The sequence below is a fragment of the Euphorbia lathyris genome, chromosome 2 (genome assembly GCF_963576675.1).
Source record: "Euphorbia lathyris chromosome 2, ddEupLath1.1, whole genome shotgun sequence".
In the NCBI taxonomy this organism is placed as follows: domain Eukaryota; kingdom Viridiplantae; phylum Streptophyta; class Magnoliopsida; order Malpighiales; family Euphorbiaceae; genus Euphorbia; species Euphorbia lathyris.
This window is the reverse complement of record NC_088911.1, coordinates 115734545-115762361: the sequence shown is the minus strand read 5'-3', so window position 1 is coordinate 115762361 and position 27817 is coordinate 115734545. Positions and strand designations below refer to the sequence as shown.

Here is a 27817-nt window from a genome sequence, read left to right as displayed (position 1 = left end):
AAATGTGATGTAAAGCTGCAATTTAGTAACAGATGATCAAACATTTCCTCCTGAGCCAAACACAGACAGCATCGCGAAACAATGGTCATCCCGTGCGATTTTAGCTTATCATGTGTGGGCAGTCGACCCAAATGAGCGCGCCAAAAGATTAAAGAGTGTGATGGAGGAATGCCAGGCTGCCAAATATACCTGATAGGGTGCAAAACGGGCCTATTTAGGAGCCATCTGTAGAACAGCGAAACTGAAAACTGTCCGTCCGTTGCAGGTCTCCATAAACAGACATCCCGATCCTCACTGCTTCCGCTAACTGCATTAATCTCGTCTACAAGCGTATGATCAGAAATCGGAAGATTTTGCCAGTTTTCATGAAATTTGTAGTCTCTTGTACTATCCTGGAGCTTAGCCCTCTCGCTCCTTGATAAACCCAATCTATTTGCCAAAGTCGGTAGGATCCATTCAGAGTTCCAAAATGACAGATTGGTGTCCTTGCCGATCAACCATTTGCAATTATCACGAAGCAGGGAGTATGGTCCTTTAATTGAAGGCCAAATGGACGAGAGAGCGGGGATATTCCGCGTCATTCTTGATATGCCTTGGAAACGAGAGCGAAGAGTCCTAAAACAGAAGGCCTCATCCGTAATAACCCCCCATGCGATTTTACCCATTAGAGCTTGGTTCCACAATCCAAGGTCCTTGATACCAAGACCCCCTTCCTTTACTGATTGCGTGCAAGAAGACCAAGCCGGAGTGATCAATTTCCTCCCAGTAATAGATCCCGACCATAGAAAATTTCTCATTTGACGCGTAAGCTTTTTAATTAAGCTCATAGGCCATTTATAGATCATGAAGGAATGGGTTAGAGAACCAGTTATCACAGCTTTAATAAGAATTAGCCTTTCGGCCATAGATAGCGCACTGCCCTTCCAGCGAGTGAATTTCCCAGACACTTTATCACCTATAGAGGATAGAAAACACGCTTTCGGAGCCCCAACAAAAAGCGGTACCCCCAAGTACTAGAACGGGAGCTTACCAATTCTGATACCCACGATCTCTGCAAGCCTCCTTTGTCGGCGAGGGGTGATATGCTTACCGAAGTAAATTTCTGATTTTTCCCAACTCACTTTTTGACCAGAAAGGCTACCATAAAGCTCAAAAGCCGAGTCTAGAGCCTGAACATTTGCTGCAGAAGCTTTACAGAAAAGCAGAATGTCATCCGCGTAGAGGAGGTGAGTAGGCATGTTGCACGAGCTAGTGTATGTTGAAGGTATAAGCTTCCCACTGTCAACAAGCTGAGTCAGGAACCTACTTAAAAAATCTTTGACAAGGCTAAAAAGAATGGGCGATAATGGATCTCCTTGCCTTACCCCTCTAGAACATTCAAAATAGCCTTTAGTGCCATTGGCTTTCATGGTAGAGATACGAGCCGACGACAGAATGTTCAGGATCCAATCCCGGAACTGAAGAGAAAATCCAAAAGCCTCCAAAACTGACAATAGGAAGTTCTAGTCAAGCGTGTCAAACGCCTTTGCGATATCAATTTTAAGGCTCATGTTGCCACCAAAGGTTTTCTTCTGTAAATTGTTTACCCCTTCCGAAGCCAAAGCAATGCAGTGGTGGATGCTTCTTCCCTTTATAAAACCGAACTGATTCTTGGAAGTGATAAGATCCGCTACCTTGGCCAGTCTGTCAGCCAGTAATTTTGAGATAATTTTAAAACTAAAATTACTCATCACAATGGGTCTATATTGCTCAATTCGCATTGCATCCTTGGTCTTGGGCAAAAGAGTCATAATATTGGAGTTCAGCCCCGTAGAGATGATTCCTGTGCGAAAAAACCACTTTACCATTTGACAGATATCAGGCGCAACAATGTCCCAAAAGGACTAGAAGAAGTTCCCCGTAAATCCATCCGGGCCTGGCGCGCTTCCTGGATTCATGCTGAACACAGAATGCTTGATTTCCTCGTCAAGAGGGCAGCGGAGAAGCTCCTCATTCATATCATTTGTTACTAAACAGGGAATGACTTCCTGAACCCGCGACAGATTAGCGGGAGTCGTGTATGGATTAGCAAATAAATTCGCGCAGTGGCTTGTGATGTGGCTGGCGATCTGATCGGCTCAGTAGATAGCTCATTCTCAATTTGGAGAGCAGAGATACCAGTCGTTGCCCTCCTCTGGTTAGCCATCCTGTGAAAAAAGACACTATTTCTATCCCCAGCCTCCAGCCAGGTGATTCTGCTCTTCTCTTTCAAGAAAATTTCTTTCTGTAGTAAGTGCCTGTCTAGATTTTCATGAGCAATCTGTTCTTGTCGGTGCAGATCATCAGAGAACCCATAGTTAGCAAGTTGAAGCTGAATGTCATTTAGCTTCAGTTCGCTGTCAGTGATATTTTTGTTGAAGTCCCCAAAGATTTCTTTATTCCATCTACGAAGGATCGACCTTAGGCCACGCAATTTGTGGCAAATCAACTGCATAGGACCGAGTTTGGGGTGATTACTCATCCAATAATCACGAACGACATCCCTAAGGCTTGGGTGAGACACCCACATAGACTGAAATCTGAAACGTGATGGCCTGGTGAGGTTGAGAAAGAATTTGAATAGCAAGGGGTGATGATCAGAATGGTGACGAACCAGCACCGTACCATTATATAACCAGGAGTCCGCAAATTCCCCAGAAACAATGATTCTATCCAGCCTGCTTTCCACCCGGGCTTGGTTCTGGCTTCCGTTTGACCAAGTGTGAAAGGAACCAGATGCTTGCACATCACGCCATTCCCCGTCATCGATGAACCCCCGAAACTCTCTGCAAGGGCGTGTAGCTAGAGCTCTACCAGTTTTTTCATGTGCTCCTAAAACAGCATTAAAATCTCCTATCACAAACCAATTCCCCCGGACCGCTGTATATTGAGCTGTTATTTCCTCAAACATTATTTTCCTCCTGTTGGCCCAAATACTGCCGTAAACAAAACAGAAAAACTGAACCGTACCCATGAGCATACACTGAACAAGAATAAACTGATCACTGCAGGTTATAACAGACAACGGATAATTTACATTGACGGATTTAAAAAGCCACAGGGAAGATGGTTCCCTTTGATTTTGAGCCACAAAAACCATTCCCAGCTTTGCCCAGAAACGATTATCAATAGCATTTAGATTCCCCATTGGTTCAGAAATACAGAGCCAGTCAGGCTTATGAGTAACACATAAATTATAAACGTACCTCTGAGTATCCATGTTGAGGATACCCCTGCAATTCCAGAAGAGAGCGCTCATTTAAAACGAGCCGGGGGCTTGATGGCCCGTTTAGAACGAGCTGGAGTTTTGTCAGTCATTGGGGGTTTAGGTATGCTCTTCTTGCTGGATGAGTTCGCAGAGGATTTCGGCGTGGCAACCTCCTTTGAAGGTTCAATGTTCGAGTTGCCTAGTGAGACGACCCTCTCACAGTCATCGTCCCATAGTTCCTCCTCCTCAGGGGGGCTGCAATGTGGTTTATCAAGTAAATTACCAGTTCCCTCAATGACTGTAGGCTGAGCCTGCGGAGCTAGAGCTGTAATAATTCTGCCAGTGGCTACTGTTATAGGCACCGAAGTGTTTTCATTGCCAACCTTCTTTTCTGTCCATCCCAATTTTGGTGCCGACTTATCCTTTGTGTCTTGTTTTCCCTTTTTTGGCTCAGACGGCTTCAAATTTCGTTTGCATTCGTATGCCATATGACCAATGTTAGAGCAAATTTTATAAAAACTTGGTAAGTTTTCATAAGAGACATCTATCCAGAACTGCTTCCCCTCTCTTTCAATTCCCAGCTGCGTCGGAATCTCTGCAGCAAGATCAATGTCGACCAGAAGGCGAGCGAAGTGACCAAAATCACCATCGAGGGTTGCTCTGTCGAGTTTGATTAGGCCTCCAAGCCCCTTTGCGATATCTGATAGGATTTGAATGTCCCAATACTCCCAAGGTAACGCATAGAGACGGACCCAGACTTGCGCGTGGGTTGATTTCTCAGCATAAGGATCAAAATCCGCTTTCCAAGGCTGCAGTCGAAACGTGCCAGGCTATAAATTGAGAACACCCTTGCTTAACGCCATGTATTTCGATTCTTTTGAATTGAGAATAACTTGGAAGAAGCCTTTTCCAATTGAGATTAGCCTCCAGGTCTCCCGTAAACCCCACTCGGAACTGAGCTTCTCCTTCAAATCTGCTACTTTCCACGGCTTGTCTCCTTTTGCTAAGATAATTCGCCCAATCAAGGAGTGAGCACATATAGCGATTCGCTTTTCGTAGGCGGATTGTGAAATTTTGACTGAGCGAAAACCCCCAATTTCAGAAACTGAGGTCGAGGAGGTTGGTGCTGTCAAGATGTTGCGTTGAAGTACCTTCGAAAAAGTCTTAGCGGGTCCTGGAGGAGTTTCCGCCGTCGTTTTGAACCGGAGATTTGGATTGAAGAGAACTATGATACCCACATGTTCTTCAAACATCGAATCGTGTTGAGTTGCCATGAATCGGGGTGGTTGATTGTGGCGGCGGGCAGAGGCGGCGCACCTAGGTCATCTTTCTCCAAATGAGAGGTTCAAGGGGATTGGCTCCCACCGTAATTAAAAACTAAAGTATTTTGGGGGCTTCATAAAAATACAAAGCTGATTAATCCCTAATTAATTTCCGACTAGTCCCCGATTAATCTTTAAGTCCTCTGTCCGTTCGATTAGCGCCTAATATTTTTACAATCTGGATTATGAGTGTCTATAAGTATCTAGTTTCAGTTAATTTTGTAAATTCACCTAATATTTGTGAAATTATATTAATTTAATGTTGAATAATGGATTGGTGAAGCTCTTGGTCTATTGGTTGAGAGCTTATCTATGATTCTAAAGGTCATGGATTCGAATCACATGGGATGGGATGGGTTGAGGGTTTTCTTTTGTCTTTAATGTAGTTTTCCTTTGTTTAATGTAAGTGCATTGCGCACAATTTTTTAAAAAAATGTTGAATAATGGAATTTGTCGCTAAATTGGTATAATTTCACTAATATTGAGACCCAAGTTCCGCTTCCCAAAGCCAAATTTTATAATTTCATAAACACTAAACTAAAAAGGTGTTGTTATTCCCAGCCCCATTTTCACACACTTAGCCTAGAGAAATGACGGAACTGTTCTTATTATTTTAGTCTCTGCAAAAAGTATTTTTTTCTCTCTACGGAACGCGGGCGTGTGGCCATCATGCCTCACCACATGGTGAGGTGTGTGGTGCACACGCCTCACCACGTGGTGAGGCGTGATGTTCACATGCCCACATGTGATTTTTTTTTCGGATTTTATATTTTAATTATTATTATTCTAAGCAATTATAAATATTATAATTATTCTAAAAAATTATAAATATTATAATTATTAACATTATAATTTGAATTATAATTATTAACATTATAATTAAATAATAAAATTGCATGGCCGGGTTCCGACTCACGACCTCCTGCAGCATCTTGGATTCTCCTTTACCTCTCGTTGTGTTCTATGTGGTAGGGATGCTGAGTACATTAACCACCTATTCATTAGTTGTTCTTTTGCAGATTCTCTTTGGAGGGCCCTTGAGTTTCACTTTGACTGCTCTTTGCCTCGTTATTCACAATTCATGCACTTCTTCAGCTCTCTTCGTAGCATTCATTTTGGCTCACAGGTGTCGATGATGGCGTGTTGCAGATGTCACTTGCATCTGGTTAATCTGGCATCGCAGGAATGAAGCAATCTTTAAAGAAGTTTCTCCTTCTATTCAGCATTCGAAGATCACCCTTTTTCGAATGATTCGAGAGTCTTTTGCCACTTCTAAAGGTTTTTGCTCTTCACGGAGAGATGATGTTATCTTATCTCGTCTTCTGGCTTCTCCTAGGCCGCCTCCGGCTCCCAACATTATTCCGGTCCATTGGCTTAAACCTCCTCCGGACTGGGTTAAAGTCAATGTGGACGACTCTACTTTTGGCACTCCAGGCGAGGCAGGAGTGGGAGGTAATTTTCACAACCATCGTGGATTTCCCAAATGCTGTTTTGCTTTTTCTACCCCTCCTTCTTTTGCTTATATGGCTGAATTGAGAGCTGTTATTTTTTGCAATTGAATTTGTTTGGGAGAAAAATTGGCATCATCTTTGGGTGGAGTCAGACTCAATGTACGTTGTTAATCTGCTTAGACATCGTTCCATGGATGTTCCTTGGAGTATTCGTCAAGAATGGTTGCATTGTCTCAGCATTTACTCTAGGATGAACATTCTTTTTTCACACATCTTTAGGGAAGGAAATAGAGTTGCTGATGCACTGGCAAAGTTTGGAGTCTCTTCCTCAGTGATCAATTGATGGCCTTCAGCTCATGCTTTTTGCTACAGGTTTATCAATGATGACATTTGTAGTATTTCTCACTTGCGTTTTTTTTTACTTTCCTAAACTTTTCTCCTCCCCCTTCTTTTGTTTGTTCTCCTTCCTCTTCTTTTGTTCAAACACTCATTCGTTTATTAATATATTGCGGGTTTGTCAGTTCTTGGGCCACAGGTGCTCACCCCGCCCAAGTTCTGTCTCGTCCCAATTTCTATAAAAAAAAAGTATCAAATATGTATTAAAATGTGTTAAAAACAATAAGTTCTAAAGAATTCTAAATATTAAAAAATTACAATAAGTCAATTCACCCGGTTCCATTCCTCCATGGATCACATGCCCACGTGTGAATTTTTTTCCCAATTTTACATTTTAATTATTATTATTCTAAACAATTATAAATATTATAATTATTTAAAAAAATTGTAAATATTATAATTATTAGCATTATAATTTGAATTATAATTATTAACATTATAATTAAATAATATAAATGAAGTATCAAATATGTATTAAAATGTGTTAAAAACAATAAGTTCTAAAGAATTCTAAATATTAAAAAATTAGAACAAGTCAATTCGCCCGGTTCCATTCCTCCATGGATCGGTGTGTGATAGATTTAAGAAAGACTGTTCACATGCCCACATGTGATTTTTTTTTCAATTTTACATTTTAATTATTATTATTTTAAACAATTATAAATATTATAAATATTCTAATTTTTTTAAAATATTTTAATTATTAACATTATAATTTAAATTATAATTTTTTTTTAAAAATTTTTTTTTACACACAATGCACTTACATTAAAGAAGAAAGAAAAATCTCTACCATGTGATTCGAACTCATGACCTCCCTAGTCATAGGTAAACTCTCAACCACTAGGCTAAGAGCTTCACCAAATATTAAAAAATTACAACAAGTCAATTCGCCCGGTTCCATTCCTCTATAATCTGCTCCAGATCAGTCCTAACTGGTGGAGCCTGCTCAGTGGGCACGAGTGCGATCGCCCGCTGAGCGACGTCTGCAAACGGCTAACCCACTGCACAAAATTATATGTTAGAAAAAAATAGGTAAAATAATAATAAATAAATGATAAAAAACTTACACATTCGCTGTTGGAGCGAGAATGGTGGTGGCGTATGAGTAAATGAAAATAAAAAATATTATTCTAACTAAATAAAAATATTTTAAACTAGAAAATAAAAATTAAAAAATCATTCTAACTATAATTTTAAAAAAAATTACCCCGGACGTATAAATATCACGCCCCCACACAGGTGGAGACGTATTATTCATACGCCCTATCTGTGGTGGTGGCGTATGAGTATCACGCCTCCACCATAGATGGAGCGTATGAACATTACGCCCTTACCTGTGTAGGGGCGTATTGTTCATACGCCCCGACATAGAAATCAGATTTTTTTAAAAAAATTCGATTTCAGTAAATAGAACCGTAAATCAATCAAATTTCGATGCAAATTACGTACCATGAGTCCTTTTCCGTGACCGCTCCTTCCCTGATCCATGTTTTTCGTTAATAAATTAGTCCGAATTAGATTAAAAAGAGCTTAGGTTATTTGAGAGAATTTGAAAATTTTAAAATTTGATAAAAGGGTATTTTAGCCTTTTCTCGAGGTAAGTGTGGAAAATTGTGGCTGAGCATAGTAATCCAGGACTAAAATGGAGCTATTTTTATTAGTTTGGTTAAATTAACACTTTTACTAAGAACTTGAGACCATTTTGTTACTTTGTCCCGTAAATAAATTATTCTGGTGTCAATTAAATTTAGCAAAGAGGGAAAACTGAATAGCAAAATCAAAGAGAACGAAGAACATGGTTGCGGCGCCAGTCCGATGTTTAAGCCAAACTCTGAAGCTGTACAGTTCATATGAACATCGTTCGTTATCATCATCAGCAATTACTAAGCTAGTGGGTACTCACGATGGTTCCTTTCACTGTGATGAAGCTCTTGCTTGCTTTATCCTTCGACTCACCAGTTCCTTCTCCAATGCTCAAATCATCCGTACCAGAGATCCTCAGGTTCTTCTTATTCTTCTCTGTTTAAATCAATCAATTGCTCTCTGTTTATTTCCTGAATGCCGCAATGATTTCCTCTCATTTCCAATTTCTGCGCTCCATTCTTTTGTTGTTCGATGTTTATTTGATGAACTTTTGTCAAATGTTAGGTGTTGGACAAGCTTGATGCCGTTCTTGATGTTGGAGGCGGTTATCATCCAACTCAATGTCGTTTTGACCATCACCAGAATGGTTTCGACGAGGTTTTTGGTCATGGCTTCACCACTAAACTTAGTACTGCTGGCCTTGTGTACAAGGTGACTCTTCTCGATGATTTTCTTTTTTCTCCCCTCAATTTATACACAAATAGATGGAAGAACAATAGTTCATAGGTTTTCTCAGGTTGTGCTCTGCAATGTTTTTTCTTCTGTATGTTTGTTTTATCGCAATCTGGTGATTTTTTCCCCTCTTCAGCATTACGGGTCAGAGATAATTGCAAAACAGCTTCAATTGAATGAAGAACATCCAGATGTGCATCGGTTATTTCTAGCAGTCTATAAAAATTTTGTGGAGGTAGGAGGATGATTGCATATTGTCAATATTTTAAGAGTGATTGATGGAATTGGTTGTGCTGGATTTATTTACGATACTTTTATTATAAATTCTTACTACATTAATATTTTTTATAAGTCATCCAATGCAATGATGCAAGGGGTCTTTATTATATATTATATTTACCATTCAGTTATGAGAATAACAAAATGAATGATCCGATCCATCTGTTATTTTATTAAATGATATGCAACGATACCAAATGTTCATTTAATGTATTCCCTTTTAAACCTGACTGAAAACTAGAAAAAACATTACTGAAGGTGATCACAGGTGGCACTTCAGTGTGTGTAGTTGTAGTTTTCTTAGTCATACATTTGGTGATGGGAATAATGATTATATCCTTCACTAGGGTTAAAGTGCATTGTAGATAAGCCAAGTGATAGAAGAATTCAAATGCAAAAGAATCAAGTTATCAACGATTTCCTAGTTGACATGCTACCCCGAAGTAGTGGAACTAAGCTGGAAATGTATGGTATTTCTTTTTCACAAGGATGAATACTTCAAATATTTGTATCCTCAAACTCCTGATGGTTCTTACACTATTGATAGAGTTCTATTTTTTTTATTATTATATCATAATCAGAGTCGTTTACAGGGTAAAATATGTATTTTTTTCGGTCCCCAACAGGTAGTCCTTCCCTTCAACCCTATAAATCTCGGCATCATCTTAGTCCTTCTGTTACATGGGTTCTGTTCGTGTTTATTCCTTTTTCTTGAAGTTTATTTTGAAAAGAAAAAGGCTCATCCCTTGATTTGGCAATGAATGTCCTGAAATTCATTTTAGAAGTTTTATTTCGTCATCATGTGCTTATCTAGTTTCCTTCTCTTGCTGCTCATATTCAGGCAGTTGATGCTATTGATAATGGAACTAATCAATACGACACAGATCAACCCCCTAGATACTTGAATAATACAAGTTTATCTCATAGAGTGGGAAGATTAAATCTGGACTGGTTGGATTCTGATCAATCATCTGAGAGAGAGAATGAAGCCTTCAGACATGCAATGGAGCTAGCGGGCAATGAATTTTTGGAGGTATGATATTTTAATATGCTCCATGCATACATTTGCTTGGTAATATTATGTTCTGACAATAACTTGTCAATGCACCTGTCAGTTGGCTGCAAGGGCAGCATAGTTATGACTTGTAAAACAGAATTAAATTATGCCAATGTGTCATAATTTTAGTAACTGAATCTTCTTAACAATTTCAATTCTACAGAGTATTTTTTTTCATGCAAATTCTTGGTTACCAGCACGATCAATTGTGCGGGAATGTCTTGCCTCGAGGAAAAGTATCGACTGCAGTGGGGAAATTGTGAAGCTGTCTATATCTTGTGCTGTAGTAAGTAATGTTATATATTCACTGATTCCCTTATTATTTTTCTTGTCAATTTGATTGATAGATATTTCCAGCCACTTAATCGTTTATATCCAATTGAGTGCAGTTAAGCCTCAGTTCCCAAGCTAATTTGGAACTTAATTAAACAGCTGCTTCTTTTCCCTCAAGAGAATATCAAACTAGGATTTGGCAATTTTATTTCATAGTAGACATGACATAGAACTTGAATTCAGGAATTTGGTAGCATCTTTATAGTTTTAATTGAAACGACTCTTTCTGACAGTGGAAGCTCCACATATTTGAACTTGAGGAAGAAATGAAGATCGATCCTTCAATCAAATATGTTATTTACCAGGTATCCATACTTGCCCTCAATCATTTTACTGCTGGCACATGCAGAGCTTGCCATTAGAGAATAATGGACCAGTTGGTGTCTTCATAAAAGACAATTTATCTCAAGTTTCTGGAATCAATATTCTCAAACAGATTCAATCCACAGTTTCCCTATTTCATAGAGATACTTGTGCAATGTACATGCTATATTTTGTGTCTCTTTATGACACATTTGTTTCTGGATGCTACTATTACCCACAGGATGATAGGACTCGGAATTGGAGGTTACAAGCAGTCGCAGTCTCACCAGTTAAGTTTGATAGCAGGAAACCTCTACCAGTTGCTTGGAGAGGTTTAGTAGATGAAGAACTCTCTGACGTGACAGGTATCCCTGGCTGTGTTTTTGTCCATATGAGTGGATTCACTGGTGGAAACCGAAGTTATGAAGGTGCTCTTGCTATGGCAAGAGCTTCTTTGAAGGCTTAATGGACATAGGAATAATTGGGCATTGTGAGATGCTAATTTCAAAACCTAGAATTAATTAATGTTGTCCCCTTTTTTACTCCTCCCTGCACGTTTCGAGCAAATTTCATGAACAAGTTGCTGGAACTATAGGCAGATCTTAGTGGCAACTTTCTCTAGGAACTTGAATGACCTGCCTTTTTAAAATTAGTAACTGAGGATGTCATGAATGTCTATCTAAGGCATTTTTTAACTTATATTTGTTGAATCATTGATGTATAGTATCCTTATCTTGTCTGAATAATAGTACCATTTATATTGTCTTCTGTCTATACGTTTTAGACAACTTGAGCAGGGAAAAACTGGCAAGAATTCACAGAAAATGATCTTGAAATTAAAGGATCCTTGATTCTTTTTTCCTTCATGAATGTTCAGTTACATAAAGATGTATTATTATGGTGTGACGGTAACACCAACTTTAAAACACAATGTACAAACTACATTCACAGCAGATCAGGACGTTGGTGGTTGAACTCTCTTTCGATTTAGCTCTTTGGTTATCATCTCATATTCATTGATCATATAAAAACTACTAAGAGTACTTTTATGATTATCATTTCGCATGCAAGCTCCTTTTTTTTAAAAAATATTTAAGTCTATTAATAAAAGCTATTTCAAATCTATGGACCAAAGTAGAGTCACTCTATAAAAAAAATAAGTACACCATCTCCAGAAGGATCAAACTTGAGCTTCTGTGGAGAAACCATCTTTGAAACTCATGGTGCGTCCTCTTCAGAAACTGCTGGCAATCCCTCTTTGAACCATGTATAAAGGCCTCCTTCTAAGTGAAACACATTTTTGTAACCGTTGAGGACTAATAGATAGGCTGCTATCAGTGATCTGCAACAATATATAGCATTCATTTCTATTTTGGGGCGGAGGCATCAAGCAAAGCAAACAATTAATCTCAACATGACAGAAATATGTGAAAGAGATTATTCTGCATATACCTCCTAAAACTAAATGTAAGATTGGGAAACTTTGCTGGCTTTCATTTCTAGTTTAATTTTTGCTTATTATACATCTTGAGAAGTATAATTTGAATTTTGTTACCTTTGCATCATATTTAGTGGTTATGCAATGTGAGGTTCTGTTTTCTTTCATCTTCATCATATGTCTGGAATTTGAATGCAAATAGTGTGGTAAATGCAACAAAGGTCGTTTAACTTTGCCTACTGTTTTACTACGGTCTCTAAACGTCAATTTGTGCCATATAAATAATTGAGTATTGATTCTTACTGAAGTCGTTGCTAAATCTATGCCGGAAAGATGACGTGGCATTACTTTGACCATGAACTAGGCCACACCATGTCAGTTCCACTAATACCATGTCAACAACAAAAAATAATTAATCACGGCCTATGAATAACTGAAGTTTTAGAGTATTTCTATTGCTTACATGGTATTAGTGAACCTGAGACGGTGCCTCTTAGACTTTGATGCAAATCATGCCACGTTAAATTTCCGGTATGGCCTTGGTCGGAAATTCATAATAGTGGCTTTAGTGGACAAAAATCAATGCTCAATTAGTTTAATGGCACAAACTAAAGTTTATTGAGCATAGTGAAACAATAGGCAAAGTTAAGCATCTGTCATTGTATTTGACCTCGCAAATAGCTTGACTTGTTGTACTTTAGGGCTATTTGAACTAGCTTGACTCGTTGTACTTTAGGGCTATTTGAACTATTTTCGTGGCTATCTTCATTGCTTCACATTCTCTAGAGCTTTCAATTTCTGACACGACGTTTGACACGATTATTGTTTTTGTCATTTATAGCATATATAATCATGTGAAATATATAGATCACATTAACACGGTGATGATATGGTAACCTCTTATGAATTACTAGTAGTGTGATACTGCATGATTCTTGCACAATACAGCAGCATTATTATACAACTCCAATAACATAACTCAAAAACATTGAATTAGGTGTCTAACTGAATGTTCGGTAATGTAATGCCTAGGTAATGAAGTTAATATGTTGAAGAAAACATTTAATTGAAGCAGAGTAGTGTAAATACCTTGACTGCTGACCTTCAGGTAGATTTTGAGTTGGTTTCATAGTTCCCCCAGATGAGCAGGCCACTATTATTTTTGCATTTTTATCTATCTCTGATTCCACAGCTGCCATTTCATAGTAACATCTCATCATTTGTGTGAATAGTCATTTACAGTTTTGCAACAAATTAGAAGCATATATCATACATACTCTTTAGAAACTCAGGGTTCTCCTCTGTGCCAGCGAAAATGCCAAAAAATGCAAATGCAGCTCGCCTAGCAATGTCCCAAGCTGTCCACTCTTTTATAAGCCTATATATTTGCGCATTTATGGCACCTGGTGGATGAGCCTGCAGCATAATACAGAGACAAAGCAGTAATATATTATTAACAGCCTCAGAATCTCTTTCAATTTTAACAGCCTCAGAACATTGTATGTGTGCACTTGGATAACCATTTGTTTATTGAGATTGAAAATACAGGATCAGAAATGCATTCCTTAAGGGTTAATGCTTTTTTATACAGGGTATGATTAAGCAGACCAACCTCTTTGAATTCTGCTACTGGCCGGACGTCGAGAATTACAAAATTATTTTCTTGCTGAAGGCGCAGAGCTTCCTTTACATCTACACTCCTTACCTTTTTCTGCACAAGGAGCTGTCTTTTCACCTTCCAATCTTCTTCAGCTGCTTACTCGAAAAGAAGCAGAGAAGCAATTCAGGATCGACAACGGAGAAAGAATAATGCTTCATTTTCCTGATAGTAATTAAACAAATCAAAGTACCTGGTGTTTTTGCAGGTTTTGTAGCAGCACTCGTGATTGTCAATTTCATGAGCCTTGAAACTGTCGAGTGTGAATTTGATCTTCCTCTTATGGACGATCCATTTTCTCTGATACTAAGAAAAGATAAACAGTAGGCTTGAGAGGAGAGAGGCGATGGTTGAAATTTGGGGTACAAGGAAGATGAAGAAGAAGAGTGACAGCTGAGTGCAGCCATCAATAAAATAAAGCTTAAACGAGTAGGAGTTGTTTAATATAAAACATCCAGGCAAATTTTAAAACTGTTCTGAGCTTCTCCTTTTGGTATTTATTGCTTGGTAGAAGAATGAGTGGGATGTGGGACACGGCTTTGTGGATTTGTATATCCTGCAAAAATCTCGACTTGTGGTTGATGTTGGTGAGGGCCAATTCACATTTGGATCAGGGATTAGATATTTTTGCTTTTCTCTTCTCATCATCATGGTATATTATATTACAAATTGTTTGTTCAATAACTATACAGAGATTAATATGCAAATATATATGAAGATTAACATAATTGAGAATATAATTAAGGGATAAGGTACCAAAATAGGTCTAAGGTTTTTGGGAAAATACCAATTTAGGCTCAACGTTCAAAATAGCATCAATATAGGCTTAACGTTTATAGCATAATATTAATTTAGGCTTAAGGTTTACAATATAGCATCAATTTAGGCCTCACGTACAAAATAACACCAATATAGGTTTAACGTTTACAAAATAATACGAATTTAAGCTTAACGTTTACAAAATATATACAATTTAAGCTAAACGTCATAATTAAATTAATCATATTATATTCTTTCCCTATTAACTTTATATGTTATCTCTATATTCTTATTTATTATAATACAATTAATTAGTATTCTTGCCCATTAAGATCTTATATTTGTTTTTCATCAATGATTACATGACTAATAAATTTCATTGCTCATAGAATATATGCAAACTAAAAGTAATTGAATATCTACAATATTTCGAACACTGACATTTATCAATATTATTTTAACTAGTGTTCGAAATATTGTGGATATTCAATTACTTTTAGTTTTCATATATTACATGAACCATGGAATTTAGGAGTCATGGAATGTTGATGAAAAACAAATATAAGGTTTTAATGGGCAAGAATACTAATTAATTGTATTATAATAAATAAGAAAATGGAACTAAATAAAAAGACAACATATAAAGTTAATAGGAAAAGAATATAATATGGTTAATTTAATTGTGACGTTTAGCTTAAATTGGATATATTTTGTAAACGTTAAGCTTAAATTCGTATTATTTTGTAAACGTTAAGCCTATATTAGTGTTATTTTGTACGTGAGGCCTAAATTGATGCTATATTATAAACGTTAAGTCTAAATTGATATTATGTTGTAAACGTTAAGCCTATATTGGTGCTATTTTAAACGTTAAGGCTAAATTGGCACTTCTCTAAAAACCTTAGGCCTATTTTAATATCTTACCCCTATAATTAACAACTTATAAAAAGGTAATTAATATCGACCGTCATAAATTTTAACAATATGATTATAAATATTCATTTTGTCTTTGATAAAATCATTTTTTTTTTGTTTTAATAGTCATTTCGAACCGTTTCCGGTCATTCTCCTACCAAAAATACGGAAATGGCATCCACTCACGTTGCTCGGTGCCACGTTAATGGTTAACATTATTTGTTTGGAAAAATATTGATTGGAACAGTTTGTAGATTCCAATTAGAGCAAAAAAAAAAAAAAATATATCACTGTTAATGTTTTTTAATGCCTTGTGGTGCTTACATGGCACATATGCGGTGATGATGGCATGTCATTGAGACATTTTAGTAGATGATGGCAAGAAAGTGATCGGAAAACGTTGAACGTGATTTTATTGGGATAAAAGGAATGGTAAGTGATTTTATTGAAATAAAATAAATGTTGGTAATCTTATTGAGACGTTTTTAAAATTTCTATGACGGTCGTTGCTAAATATTCCTTATAAAAGTATAACAACTTTAATAATAGCGCGTTTATAAATAAAAGGGTTAAATCTATTTATAATAATAGGCTTACAAAATAAATGGTTATAACTACATTTTTTCAGGTTATTATTTGTATAGTGTTGTTGGTACTCCATTAAATATATATGATTTATAACATTTTCTCTCGTATGTTTATCCTTGCAAATATCACATTGTTTCATTAGAAACTGTATCAAAGATCACCAAATGGATAAAACATTTGGTTAAAAGAAAAATAGTATATTACTTACCCTCTATTCGTAAATATTATTGAAACTCTTTAAGACGATACATTCTAATACCATAGATCAATTTTTTAAAATTTGTAAATGGTAATACTTTAGTTATCAAATATGTGAGATATGCGAATAAATAGTCCGTTTGTGATCAAGTTTTATGTAGATCAAATAAAGAACATGCATCCATGTAGTGAAAAATAGAGTCACGAAGGAAATGAAGAGTTAATGCATATCCCTATATTAACAATGATGGACAATATCTTGGTGGACTCAACATGTTTCCCGTCACTATTAAAGGGATCGGCAAATACCAATCATTTTGTGGATATAGATTATTTATTTCTTACTGCGTTGGGTAAATCAACGCCTTCAAAATAATGTATTTGTCAAATCTGAAAATATTATTTCTAAACTTTCATTCATTTAATGAGCGTGTTTAATAAAAAAAAATGAGTATGTTTATAAAACACATCACTTCTCCCCGTAGTTGCAAAAAACACATCAAAATAGTCTTTAGTTTTCAAAGTTACATTATTATATTCTTCAATCCATGTTCCGTTTCACTGCCACCCTTAAAAAGTGTCACGGGCACAATTTTATCGGTAATTGTTGATCATGCAACACTATCAATACTACATCTCATTGCTAGGCAGCCTTTCCAAATCTTGCTCACTAAGTAAAGCAAAGCAAAAAAAAAAAAAAAAGGTAATGCAGTGAAAATAAATTAACAAGCACAGAAAGTGAGGTTGATCTCTCTTTTTATTAATACGAAGAATGTTTTACAAGTACATATTAGTACAACTCTATGTAATAATAGTCAATTCTTATGTGTGATTTACAAAGCTACTATCCTCTATTTATACACCTCCTAGGCCTAAATGGATGGTCAATATTAAATCACATCCAATTTTGAGATTAAATCAGAAAGTCACATGCATGCAGTCCAAGGTCACATGAAAGAGTCATCTACATGCCATGGGAAGTCCACGGTCACATGTGGGCATCTCTTGGATGTTTCTAGCAGTCCATTGTCGCATGCCAGAAGCTCGTGTGCGATTTAGACAACTTTTAGGCTGATCTAGTAGCTTGCGGGCGGTGTTGCACACACGCAATCTATTGGCTACATGTTGGAAGACTACTCTAGGCCTGAGGTTTTGTTGTTTAGCTAATTCTCCAGACCTATGAACATTTCCTTACACAACCCAAGGTTAGTAAGCTTATCAATTTCCCATAAGTCCATCTAAACAATTGGTGCACTTCTAGAATGGACAAGTGGGCTCGTGGTGAATGGAATATATGAATGTCTCTTACACCTGGCCCCCAAGTTGGTATAAGCAACACTATGTGGGAGATGGGTATGCTCTGCCCTGCATGCATAGGTATGTAGGTTCTCTAAATTTTTCCATTGTTGGAGAATTATACCCAACCGTAACATCCTCCCCCACTCTAATGAGCAACGACCATGTTGCTTCTTGGGGTAATTTTGATTTTCCCCGATGTCTCATAACGTGAGCTCATGCTCCCAACTACCCTCACTGCCCGGACCTCCCTTCCATTAACGAAATATTCCACATAACTAGGGTGGCTCCCCTTGTTTTGATCCGTCAATGTGCTAGAATTTCATCAACCCCGTGCTCATGTTAAGTCGTTATAGCTGTTGGCTGTCTGTTTGACTCATTCTGGCTTGGATCCTCTTTATCTTCATGGTAAAGCTTTAAGTAGCTTATATGGAACACTGGGTGCACTTCCAAATGAGATGGAAACTGGATGAGGTAGGTTAACTTGCCAACCCATTTTTCCACCGAAAATGGCCCTCGTATCACAGCACTAGTCCCTTATGAAGCTTAACAATTCTCTAGCTCTAATGGCGAAGAAGTTTCACCATAACCATGTCACCTTCCTCAAACTCCTGATGACGCCTCATCGCATTGGCCCATTTCTCCATCCTCTTTCCAACTTTGGCCAAAGAAGTTTGTGCAAACTCTCTCTTTTCATGCCAACTTTTGGCAAATCTAAAATAAGGAGGATTTTGGCTTTTGTAGCCAACAATAAGGTCCTGAAGAGTAGTACGTTGTTATCCTATGGCAATCATAATAGACTTAGCCCCAATTGATTCATTCTTCCTCAAATCGTAGGAAATTTGGGCAATATCAAGTACCTTGACCTAATCTTTCTAGTTGGCACTAACATAATGTCGTAAGAACAATTCCAATAATGCATTTACCCATTCCTTCTGCCCACCAATCTTCGAATGAAAGCTTGTTTATAAATTAAGCTCAGACCCCAACAATTTGAATAGTTCCATAAAAAAATGACTTGTGAAGCGTGTGTCTCAATTTCTCACAATCATCTTTGGAATTCTCTAATACTTGACCATGTGCTTGAAGAACAACCTGGCTACATCCTCAGTGTTGAACTTTGTTTGAACTGTTATGAAAAATCCTTATTTTCTGAATTTGTCCACGACAATCATAATGTTGCTGCATCCCTCAGATTTCGGAAGGCAAGTGATGGAATCCACTAAAATACTATCTCATGGTCTCTCTGGAATTGGAAATGGTTGCAACAAACTAGTTATCTTGTTCTATTACACCTTGTCTTTTTGGCACACAAGGAATGTCTTCACATACAACTCTGTATCATCATGCATTTGAGGTTAGTAGTAAGTGCGCCCAATGAGGCTAAAGTATGGTGTACACCAGGGTGTCCTCCCCAACTAGACCCATGACACTCCTTGAGAATTGTCTTCTGTTGAAACACATGATTTTGATTTGACAAAATTATTCCCGTGATTAAAACAATTAAATTTAAGTTCTTTGATTTAATTGTACTAATGAGTTTGTTCAATGTTGAGTAAGTTAACTAACGAGAACAGGAACTGAAAGTCTATAAAAGAAAGACAGACAAAGTCAGCGTAAGTAAGTCACACAGCAGACGCTGAGTAAGAATGCAACTCAGCATTAAGAAAAGGAATGTCTTCTTCAGAGAAGCTTGAAGGCGAAGCCGCTGAGTCAAGCTGAGTAATAACCAAGTCAACGTCAATGATCCGTCAACTTGGCAGACAAGGTCTGACACAAATTAGAAGTCTTGGAAATCCGTATTAAGGACCTTTTCGAGACGCATGGACCATCTGACTTTTGGCAAGAAGACAAACCTAGCGTAAGAAGACAAACCTAGCGCAAGAAGACGAAACTGGCAAACCTGGCGTCTGGTAAAAATAGAAGACAGGATTGGCCTGCAGCTCTGGAAGCTGACCACATGATGACGAAGAAGATCGTTGTTCCCACAATGGCTATTTCGGGATTCAAATCATTGAGGCCCAAAGATTGTTATAAATAGGCCAAATCATCACTTGGATCAAAACACACATACAAGACATATACATACAGACAAGCAAAATCTCCACTGAGTGATAATCCAAAATAGAAGCTGTCTGAAAAGAAAAAGCAAGCTCTTACACCAAATTCCAATCATTGTGTAAAAGCCTAGATTGATTCTGTCATCTAAAGTGTTCTTTGTTGTATTAAGAACAATTTCTTATCATTTGTATAAGGTTAGAAGAGTGAAGCTGAGTACTCGGTTATAGTGTTCAGTGGTAGATAGGATTGAGTAGACGAATAGAGGACGGTACTCTTGCATACTCAGTTGCTATTGTAAAAGGTTTGTGCTCTACCTTTAAAGAGCTCAGTAGAGGATTGAAAAAGCTCGGAAGGATTTCGGGGACTGGACGTAGGCGGTGAGGCCGAACCAGGATAAATCTACTGAGTAATCTCTAACCCTTTCTCTTGATATATATTTGTATGTGTTGCTTGCTTTAAACTACTCAGTAAATAATCTGTAAAAGCTGAAGCTGAGTAATCTGAGTGCTGAGTTGGAAACTGACTTAAGTGTTATTTCCCAACTCACAACTGAAACAGCTCTAGTCAGCATCTGATTAAAGCTGTTTCACATCACACTCAGCCTTGTTGACCTAAAACTGAGTTGAACTATCAAACATCTAATTAAGTCAGCATTATTAAGCGAAAATGTTATATTAGTTCCTAACCCCCCCATTGGAACTAATCCTATTACGTTACACGGGACCAACAAGTGGTATCAGAGCTCAGTAGCTCACTATTCAGGATAAAACTATCTTGAGCTGATCCCTGTAATGGCTGAGAACAGCACTCGTTTTCTTCCAGGAAATCAAACAACACAGATACTCCCTGAGGGATTATCTATTAGTCGGCCTCCACTGTTCTTCGGGTCAAACTATACATTCTGGAAGAACATGATGAAAAACTTCATTCAGGCAACAAACATGAGTGCATGGCTAGCTATAGTCCAAGGCCCATTTGTTCCCTGTGAAACCATTGATGGTTAAAAACTGTCAAAAGTGAGGCTAAGTGGTCAGAAGATAACCTTAAAAAATTGCAAAATAATGCTTCGGCTATCAATATGCTTCACTGTGCGTTAGATGCTGCAGAGTACAATAAGATTTCAGGTTGTGAGTCAGCACAAGAAATCTGGAAGAAGCTGGAAGTGACCTATGAAGGAACCAGCAAGGTCAAAGAGTCCAAGGTGAATCAGCATATGCGATTGTACGAGCTATTTGAGATGAATGATAATGAAGACATCTCGGAGATGAATGCAAGATTCACCAACATTATCAATGAGCTTAAAAGACTCGGCAAGAACTTCACTGAAGAAGAACAAGTGAAGAAGATTCTAAGAAGTCTTCCCAAGAGCTGGCAAGCAAAGAAGACAACCGTTGAAGAAGCTCAGGACCTTACCACGTACAAGTATGATGAGCTCATCGGATCTCTGCTGACCCATGAGATCTCCATGAAAAACTTTGAGGCTAAAGAAAAAACTGAGGACAAGAAGCAAAAATCTCTTGTCATGAAAGCTGACTCAACCGAAGCTGACTCATCAGATGATGAGGAAATGGCCATGTTCACCAGGAAGATGAAGAAGCTGTTTAGGAAAAATGACAAGAACAACAAAAGGCCATTCAAAAGAAGCGATAAATACAAAGCTGAGTCTAGTAACAGCAGACACAAGAAAGACAGCTCAAAGCCTGTTACTTGCTTTGAATGCCATCAAGCTGGGCACATCAAATCAAGATGTCCTACCTTAAAGAAAGACAAGAAGGGAAGCAGAAAGGCAATGGTGGCCACATGGAGTGATAGTGATGAGTCAACCTCGTCAGAAGCTGATGCCACCGAGTCAGCAAATATCTGTTTCATGGCTGACGAATCTGCTGACCAATGTCTCTCTGAGCAAGCTGACCTCTCTGATGGATCTGAACATGAGGAACATACAACTGAGGTAACATCTATACTTTTGCTCAGAAATGAAATGATAAATGCCCTGAGTGATCTCTATACACTTATCAAAAAGTGTAACAAGAAAATAGGAGCACTCAGCAGGCGGTGTGATGAGATTGAAGAGGTCAAACTCAGTGACCTCCGACATCTTCTCCAGGACAATACCAGGTAAGATGAAAACTTGAAAATCATGCATGGGTTTGTCTCTGAAGTCCAATCAGACTCTAAAAAGCTGAGAAAGGACATCACATCAATACAGAACCAGCTGAGTTCATCGGCTGAGAAAAGGTTCTATTCAAAGACTGAGTATTCGGGTACTAGTCAGCAAAGATGGTACACTCAGCAGAACAGTCAGTGTGACTGTTGTGGAAAGAAAGGACACACTATAAAAGTGTGTTGGTATGCTCAGCACCATCGTGCTGACCAAAAATGGAAATACCCCCAAAGGGTAGTTTATTGTGACTTTTGTGGGAAAGATGGCCACACTATAAAAGTATGCCGTGACAAAATCAAATATGATGCATCACCTGTTGACTCTAACAAACGAGGACCCAAAAATAATTGGGTACCTAAAGATAACTAGTTCAATTGCAGGTGAGCCTGAGGTGTGCTGAGAAGTCAAAGCTATGGTACATTGACAGCGCATGCTCAAGGCATATGACTGGTGATGAAACTCAGTTCATCACACTTGTGCATAAACGAGGAGGAAATGTAAGTTTTGGAGACAACAAAAAGGGTAAGATAGTAGGGTCAGGTACTGTTGGTGGTAATCCTACTATTGAGTCAGTCTTCCTAGTCAGGGGTCTTAAATATAACCTACTGAGCGTAGCTCAGCTGTGTGACAGCAGTAGAAAGGTTGTATTTGACGCCACTGAGTGTTGGATACTCGAGGGAAAAACGAATGAGTTGATTTTAACTGCCCCTCGTGTTGAAAATGTTTTCATGCTAAACCTAGAAAAGTAGTTTTCAAAGAATATATGCTTAGTGTCAAAGGAAGATAATTCCTGGCTATGGCATAGGAGACTTGGTCATGTAAGCATGGACCTCCTTGCCAAATTAGCAAGAAAGAAATTGGTTGAGGGTTTGCCCAAACTCAGATTTGAGAATGATCAATTATGCAATGCTTGTCAGCAAGGAAAAAAAAATAAAAAAAAATTTCACTCAACCAAGCGTCCACTAGAGTTACTACACTTGGATCTTTTCGGACCAGTCCAGCCGCTGAGCTTGGGTGGTAAGAGATTTTCCTTGGTCATTGTAGATGACTTTTCTCGGTACACTTGGATCATCCTGCTGAGTAGCAAGGATGAAGCGTTTGAGATGTTCTCAACACTGGTAAGAAAGCTTGAAAATGATAAAGACCTAAAATTAGCTCACATCCGAAGTGATAATGGTGAAGAATTCAAAAATCAACAGTTTGATGAATTCTGTGAAGTCAGCGGCATTGACCATCATTTTTCTGCTCCTAGAACTCCTCAACAAAATAGGGTAGTTGAAAGGAAGAACAGAACCTTAGTTGAAATATCAAGGACAATGCTGAGTGAGAATAGGCTTCCAAAGTATTTCTGGGGTGAAGCTGTCAACACAGCTTGCTATATACTCAATAGGGCTCTAGTCAGACCTATACTTAAGAAAACCCCCTACGAACTTTGGAAAGGACGAAAACCCAATATTGGATACTTTCGTGCCTTTGGTTGCAAATGTTTTATCCTAAATACTAAAGACAACCTTGCTAAGTTTGATTCAAAAGCTGATGAAGCTATCTTCTTAGGGTACTCAACAAACAGCAAAGCATATAGGGTGTTTAATAAACGAACTCATGTCTTAGAAGAGTCTGTACATGTTGAGTTCGATGAAACTGACCCTGCAGGGAAAACAAGTCAGCCTACTGAAGATGACACATGCTTAGCTTCCGAGAACCAAAATGGAGCCACTGAGTCACAACCTCAAGGGCTGACCAAAGGTAAGAACGAACCTGAAATTATCTTTGCTGACCAACATAATCTTGCAGAAAATGTTGAAACACATATCCCTGAAGACACTACACTACCAAAGGAGATCAAGGTTCCAAGAGGACACTCTGAAAGTAGCATTCTTGATGCTGCTGAGAACACCCTGATGACTAGAAATCAACTCAGGAGATATCTCAGCAATATAGCCTTCATGTCAGTCCTCGAACCAAGAAACTTCTCAAAAGCTGAGAATGACGAATTCTGGATAAATACGATGCAAGAGGAGCTCGATCAATTCAAGAGAAATGAAGTATGGGATTTAGTGCCTAATAAACCAAAGAATCAAAAGACCATAGGAACAAAATGGGTATTCCGTAATAAGCTAGATGAACAGGGAAACATAGTCAGGAACAAAGCCAGACACAAGCTCAAGGTTACAGTCAGCAGGAAGGTATTGACTATGGTGAGACCTTTGCACCCGTAGCTAGATTAGAGGCTATAAGAATATTGTGTGCGTATGCTAGCTTTATGAACTTTAAATTGTTCGAAATGGATGTTAAAAGTGCATTTCTTAATGGAGTTATAAACGAAGAGGTTTATGTTAGTCAGCCTCCAGGGTTTGAGGATCCAAAATTTCCAAACCATGTTTATAAACTCAAAAAGGCTCTGTACGGCCTGAAGCAAGCACCACGTGCTTGGTACGAAAGGCTGACCAGCTTTCTGCTGACCAGAAACTATGTCAGGGGAAAAGCTGACACAACCTTATTCATTAAGAAAAAGGGTAAAGATACCATGTTGGCACAAATATATGTAGATGATATTATTTTTGGTGCTACTAATGAGTCTATGTGCAAAGAATTTAGCAAGCAGATGCAAACTGAGTTTGAGATGTCAATGATGGGAGAACTCAACTTCTTCCTTGGACTTCAAATCAAACAAGGCAAGAATGGCATCTTCATTAGTCAAACTAAGTATGCTAAGGAGATATTGAAGGAATTTGAAATGGAAAATTGTAAGCCAATATCTACCCCAATGGGTACTGACACGGTGCTCTGTACTGATGAAAAAGGTAAGTCAGTAGATAGCAAATTATATCGAGGTATGATTGGCTCTCTACTCTATCTAATGGCAAGTAGGCTAGATATTCAGTACTCAGTATGTTACTGTGCAAGATATCAAGCTGACCCTAAGGAATCTCATTACATAGCTGTAAAAAGAATCCTTAGATATTTGTAAAGCTCAGTGAATGCAGGTTTATGGTATCCCAACACGAACGATTTCACACTCGTTGGATACACTGACGCTGACTATGGACGAGACAAGCTTGAGCGGAAAAGCACTTCAGGAGGATGTCATTTCCTTGGAAGCTGTCTAGTGTCTTAGTTCAGTAAGAAGCAGTCGTCAGTTGCCTTGTCAACAACTGAAGCTGAGTACATTGCTGCTGGTAGCTGTGTTGCACAAGTCCTATGGATCAAGCAACAGCTGGATGATTATGGAGTTCAAACAAAAACAATAGAAGTCAAATGTGACAACAAAAGTGCCATTGACTTGTCAAAGAATCCAATCCAACATAGCAGGATGAAGCATGTCAGCATAATGCATCACTTCATTAGAGATCATGTACTCAAAGGTGAGATCAAGCTGACCTATGTTCCAACAGGTGAACAGCTTGCAGATATCTTCACGAAGTCATTGGCTCGTGAGCAGTTCAGCATACTAAGGGAAGCTATCGGTATGTCTGATCCTCTTCAATAAAATTATGAGTAAATTGAATGTTGAGTGATTACACCATGCCGAGTGATTATTACATGTTGAGTAACTGTCACATGCTGAGTAGATATGAATGCTATAAAATCACTATTTGCTGAGTTGCCATATATATATTGAGTGATTGCTAAATGCTGAGTTACTACACATGGTAAGAACCCCTTCTACGCTAAACTCAGAACACCAAACGTTTAGTATCTTAGATACTGAGTAGAATACTTGCACGCGTATTTATGTCGCCACCTAGGATGATGTAAGCATAATGATTAGAAACCCATGTGCCGAATGTGTCATTAATGTCAGAATTAAATGCCGTTGATTAATTCAAAATCAAACCGCCATTCTAACCTATCAGATCAACACGCTCCGGCTATAAATAGTGGACGAATTCCCACTAACTTCTCTTTACGCTTGAAACATCTCGCACTCGATCTCTCTCTCTCAATTCCATAATCTTCTAACTCTCTCAAAAATCCTCAAGAACACCATGTCGAACGATTCCCAGAATATGTCCGGTGAACAATACGACGACAACTGCTCCGACATCAATCCTCCATCTCCTGCTGAGCAGGAATATCACGAGACTTCCTTCGAGTGTCAGGAACAGACCCATGGTCGGGTTGACCAACCAATGCCCGAGGTCATCATCCTCGGTGAAAACCCTCGCATTGACCAAACGACTCCTTTGAAGAAGAAGAAGAAAAGCTGACCAATCCTCAACCCCACTAGCCAAAGATATTAACAAAACTGTCAAGAAAATCAGGGTGGTGGTTGGTGAAAAGAAAACTGCACATGCTGAGTCAGTGCAGAAGAAGGCAGAGTCAGCTGAGAAAAGGAAGGAAAGAGCTAACCCTGAAGAAGAAAGTGAGGAGACTCTTGAGCAACCCCTAAAGAGGAAGAAGACCTCTGGGATGACACCTTTTGAAGCCGACCCCATTGACTTCGTCATCACCAAGGATTCTCACTTCCTGTGAGCTCAAGAGATCGACCTGGAAAAGACATATTGTGATCAGGAGGAAGAACAAGGCTGGACTGCCGAACAGCCTCAAGCTGATAAGATGGGTTCTGCTGAGCCAAGCAACACAGTTGCTGCTGAGCAAGTTGATTAGCAAAGAGTTAAGTCACCAGTGAAGGACAAGGTTGTGGAGCACCTCTATGCTGACCTTGGACTTGATCTCTCTTCTGAGTCATCAGAATCTGTTGCTGCTGACCCTTCTCCTCAAACCATAACTAAAAAGGGCAGTACGAAAAGCGGTTTAAGAGAAAAGCCCAAAAGCCCAACGTCATAGACTTGTTGGATGAATCTCCGCTGAGAGACCCCATCGCTGACTTAACAGGACTTCAATTCCAATTCTTCACCGACATCACTGAACCCACTCCTGATCAAGTCAAGGAAAAACAAGCCTCTATTTCTCAAGCTGAGGAACAAGCCGACCCTAAAGTCTCTAAGGGTCAAACTTCTGCCGACACCTCTGCTCCACCTTCCACTGAGCAAGTGCTCGAAGTTCCAGCTGCTCAACACAATGAGTTAGCAAAGGAAACTCCTCCTGCTAAAGACAGCTCTGAGTTGCCTCAACCTCAAATTTCCACTCAACTTCAGACTGACACTGAGCAGGATAATAATTCTGCTGATCAAACTCTTCCAACTCCTATCAAGCAGATAGTAAGCCAGTCAGCTCCTACTGCTGGCCTCAATAATACAAGTGCAGCCACTGATCAAGCTGGCACTTCCACTTTCGGACAACACCATAATCCTCCAACATCCGGTGTGGACAACGAAACGGCCCCTGAGACCACGCCAAAACAGACTGAAGATGATTCCTACAACTTTCTGCATGCCTCTGAGTCAGGCCGACGAATCATCAACTCATCTCATATTCTTCTTCAAGTAATTGATCAGTCTCAAGCCAATACTGCTGGGGCCGCTCCTGCTGAATCTACTCAATTTTCATCCGTCACGCAACTTTTGACCGAACTCAAAGGTCTTAGGGAGCTGATGAGTGTTATGACCTCCTTGGTCTCTCAGTAGCCCAAGCAAGAATTCATGGTCAGGTTGGCGGAACTTCAGTTGATGATAGTAAATCACATGGACTCCATTGAAGGGAAGATCAATGCCATATCTGCTGCGAACTCATCATCTGCAACTTCTACTGAAGTTACTCAGTATTTCAACCAGCTGACCGCCGAGCTAACCAGAGCTCGTGAACTTATCTCCTCCACCTCTCAATGCTCTATTGAACAGATTGGTGAAGCCATTCGCCTACTCAACCTGAGCAAAGAGGAAATGGACATTGACCAAGTAAAGACCAATGACATTTTGCACTGCACTCGCTCAACACTTGCGCATGTTCGGCACATCAATGCTCAACGTCATTCGTATGATTCTTCACTGCTCAGGATGTACTATCAATCCTATGCACAGATGACGGACTCCATTACTTGGATAGGGAAGTCTCTTGAGTTTTTACTCAGTATGCTCAGCGCCCACATTAAAATCCCCTCTTCAAGTATGGCCGATGGCATGCATGTCTTTACGGGTCTAAGGGAAAGTTC

General features: G+C 38.7%; 2 protein-coding genes and 1 long non-coding RNA gene across 5 annotated transcripts; 2 read left to right on the top strand and 1 right to left on the bottom strand.

The window, feature by feature from the left end:
* Positions 1-8139: 8139 nt before the first annotated feature.
* Positions 8140-11447, top strand: LOC136219590 (uncharacterized). 2 transcript variants are annotated; one of them, XM_066007050.1, is made up of 7 exons: positions 8140-8400; positions 8547-8693; positions 8851-8949; positions 9835-10026; positions 10214-10336; positions 10617-10688; positions 10928-11447. In XM_066007050.1, exons 1-7 carry the CDS (start codon positions 8194-8196, stop codon positions 11150-11152), a joined length of 1065 nt encoding a protein of 354 aa, XP_065863122.1. In that variant the 5' UTR covers positions 8140-8193; the 3' UTR covers positions 11153-11447. The 2 variants fall into 2 exon arrangements, with proteins under 2 accessions (XP_065863122.1, XP_065863123.1); XM_066007051.1 differs by lacking the exon at positions 8851-8949.
* Positions 11448-11709: 262 nt separating this feature from the next.
* On the bottom strand, positions 11710-14188 carry LOC136219591 (rhodanese-like domain-containing protein 14, chloroplastic). The gene is made up of 5 exons (XM_066007052.1): positions 13975-14188; positions 13737-13876; positions 13402-13540; positions 13214-13316; positions 11710-12028 (listed from the first exon to the last, which is right to left on the bottom strand). The coding sequence occupies exons 1-5, from the start codon at positions 14186-14188 to the stop codon at positions 11905-11907; spliced, it is 720 nt and encodes a 239-aa protein (XP_065863124.1). The 3' UTR covers positions 11710-11904.
* On the top strand, positions 11994-14252 carry LOC136219592 (uncharacterized). 2 transcript variants are annotated; one of them, XR_010684201.1, is made up of 2 exons: positions 11994-12153; positions 13716-14252. It is a non-coding gene; the product is annotated as an uncharacterized lncRNA (long non-coding RNA). The 2 variants fall into 2 exon arrangements; XR_010684200.1 differs by lacking the exon at positions 11994-12153 and adding an exon at positions 13530-13623.
* Positions 14253-27817: the final 13565 nt, after the last annotated feature.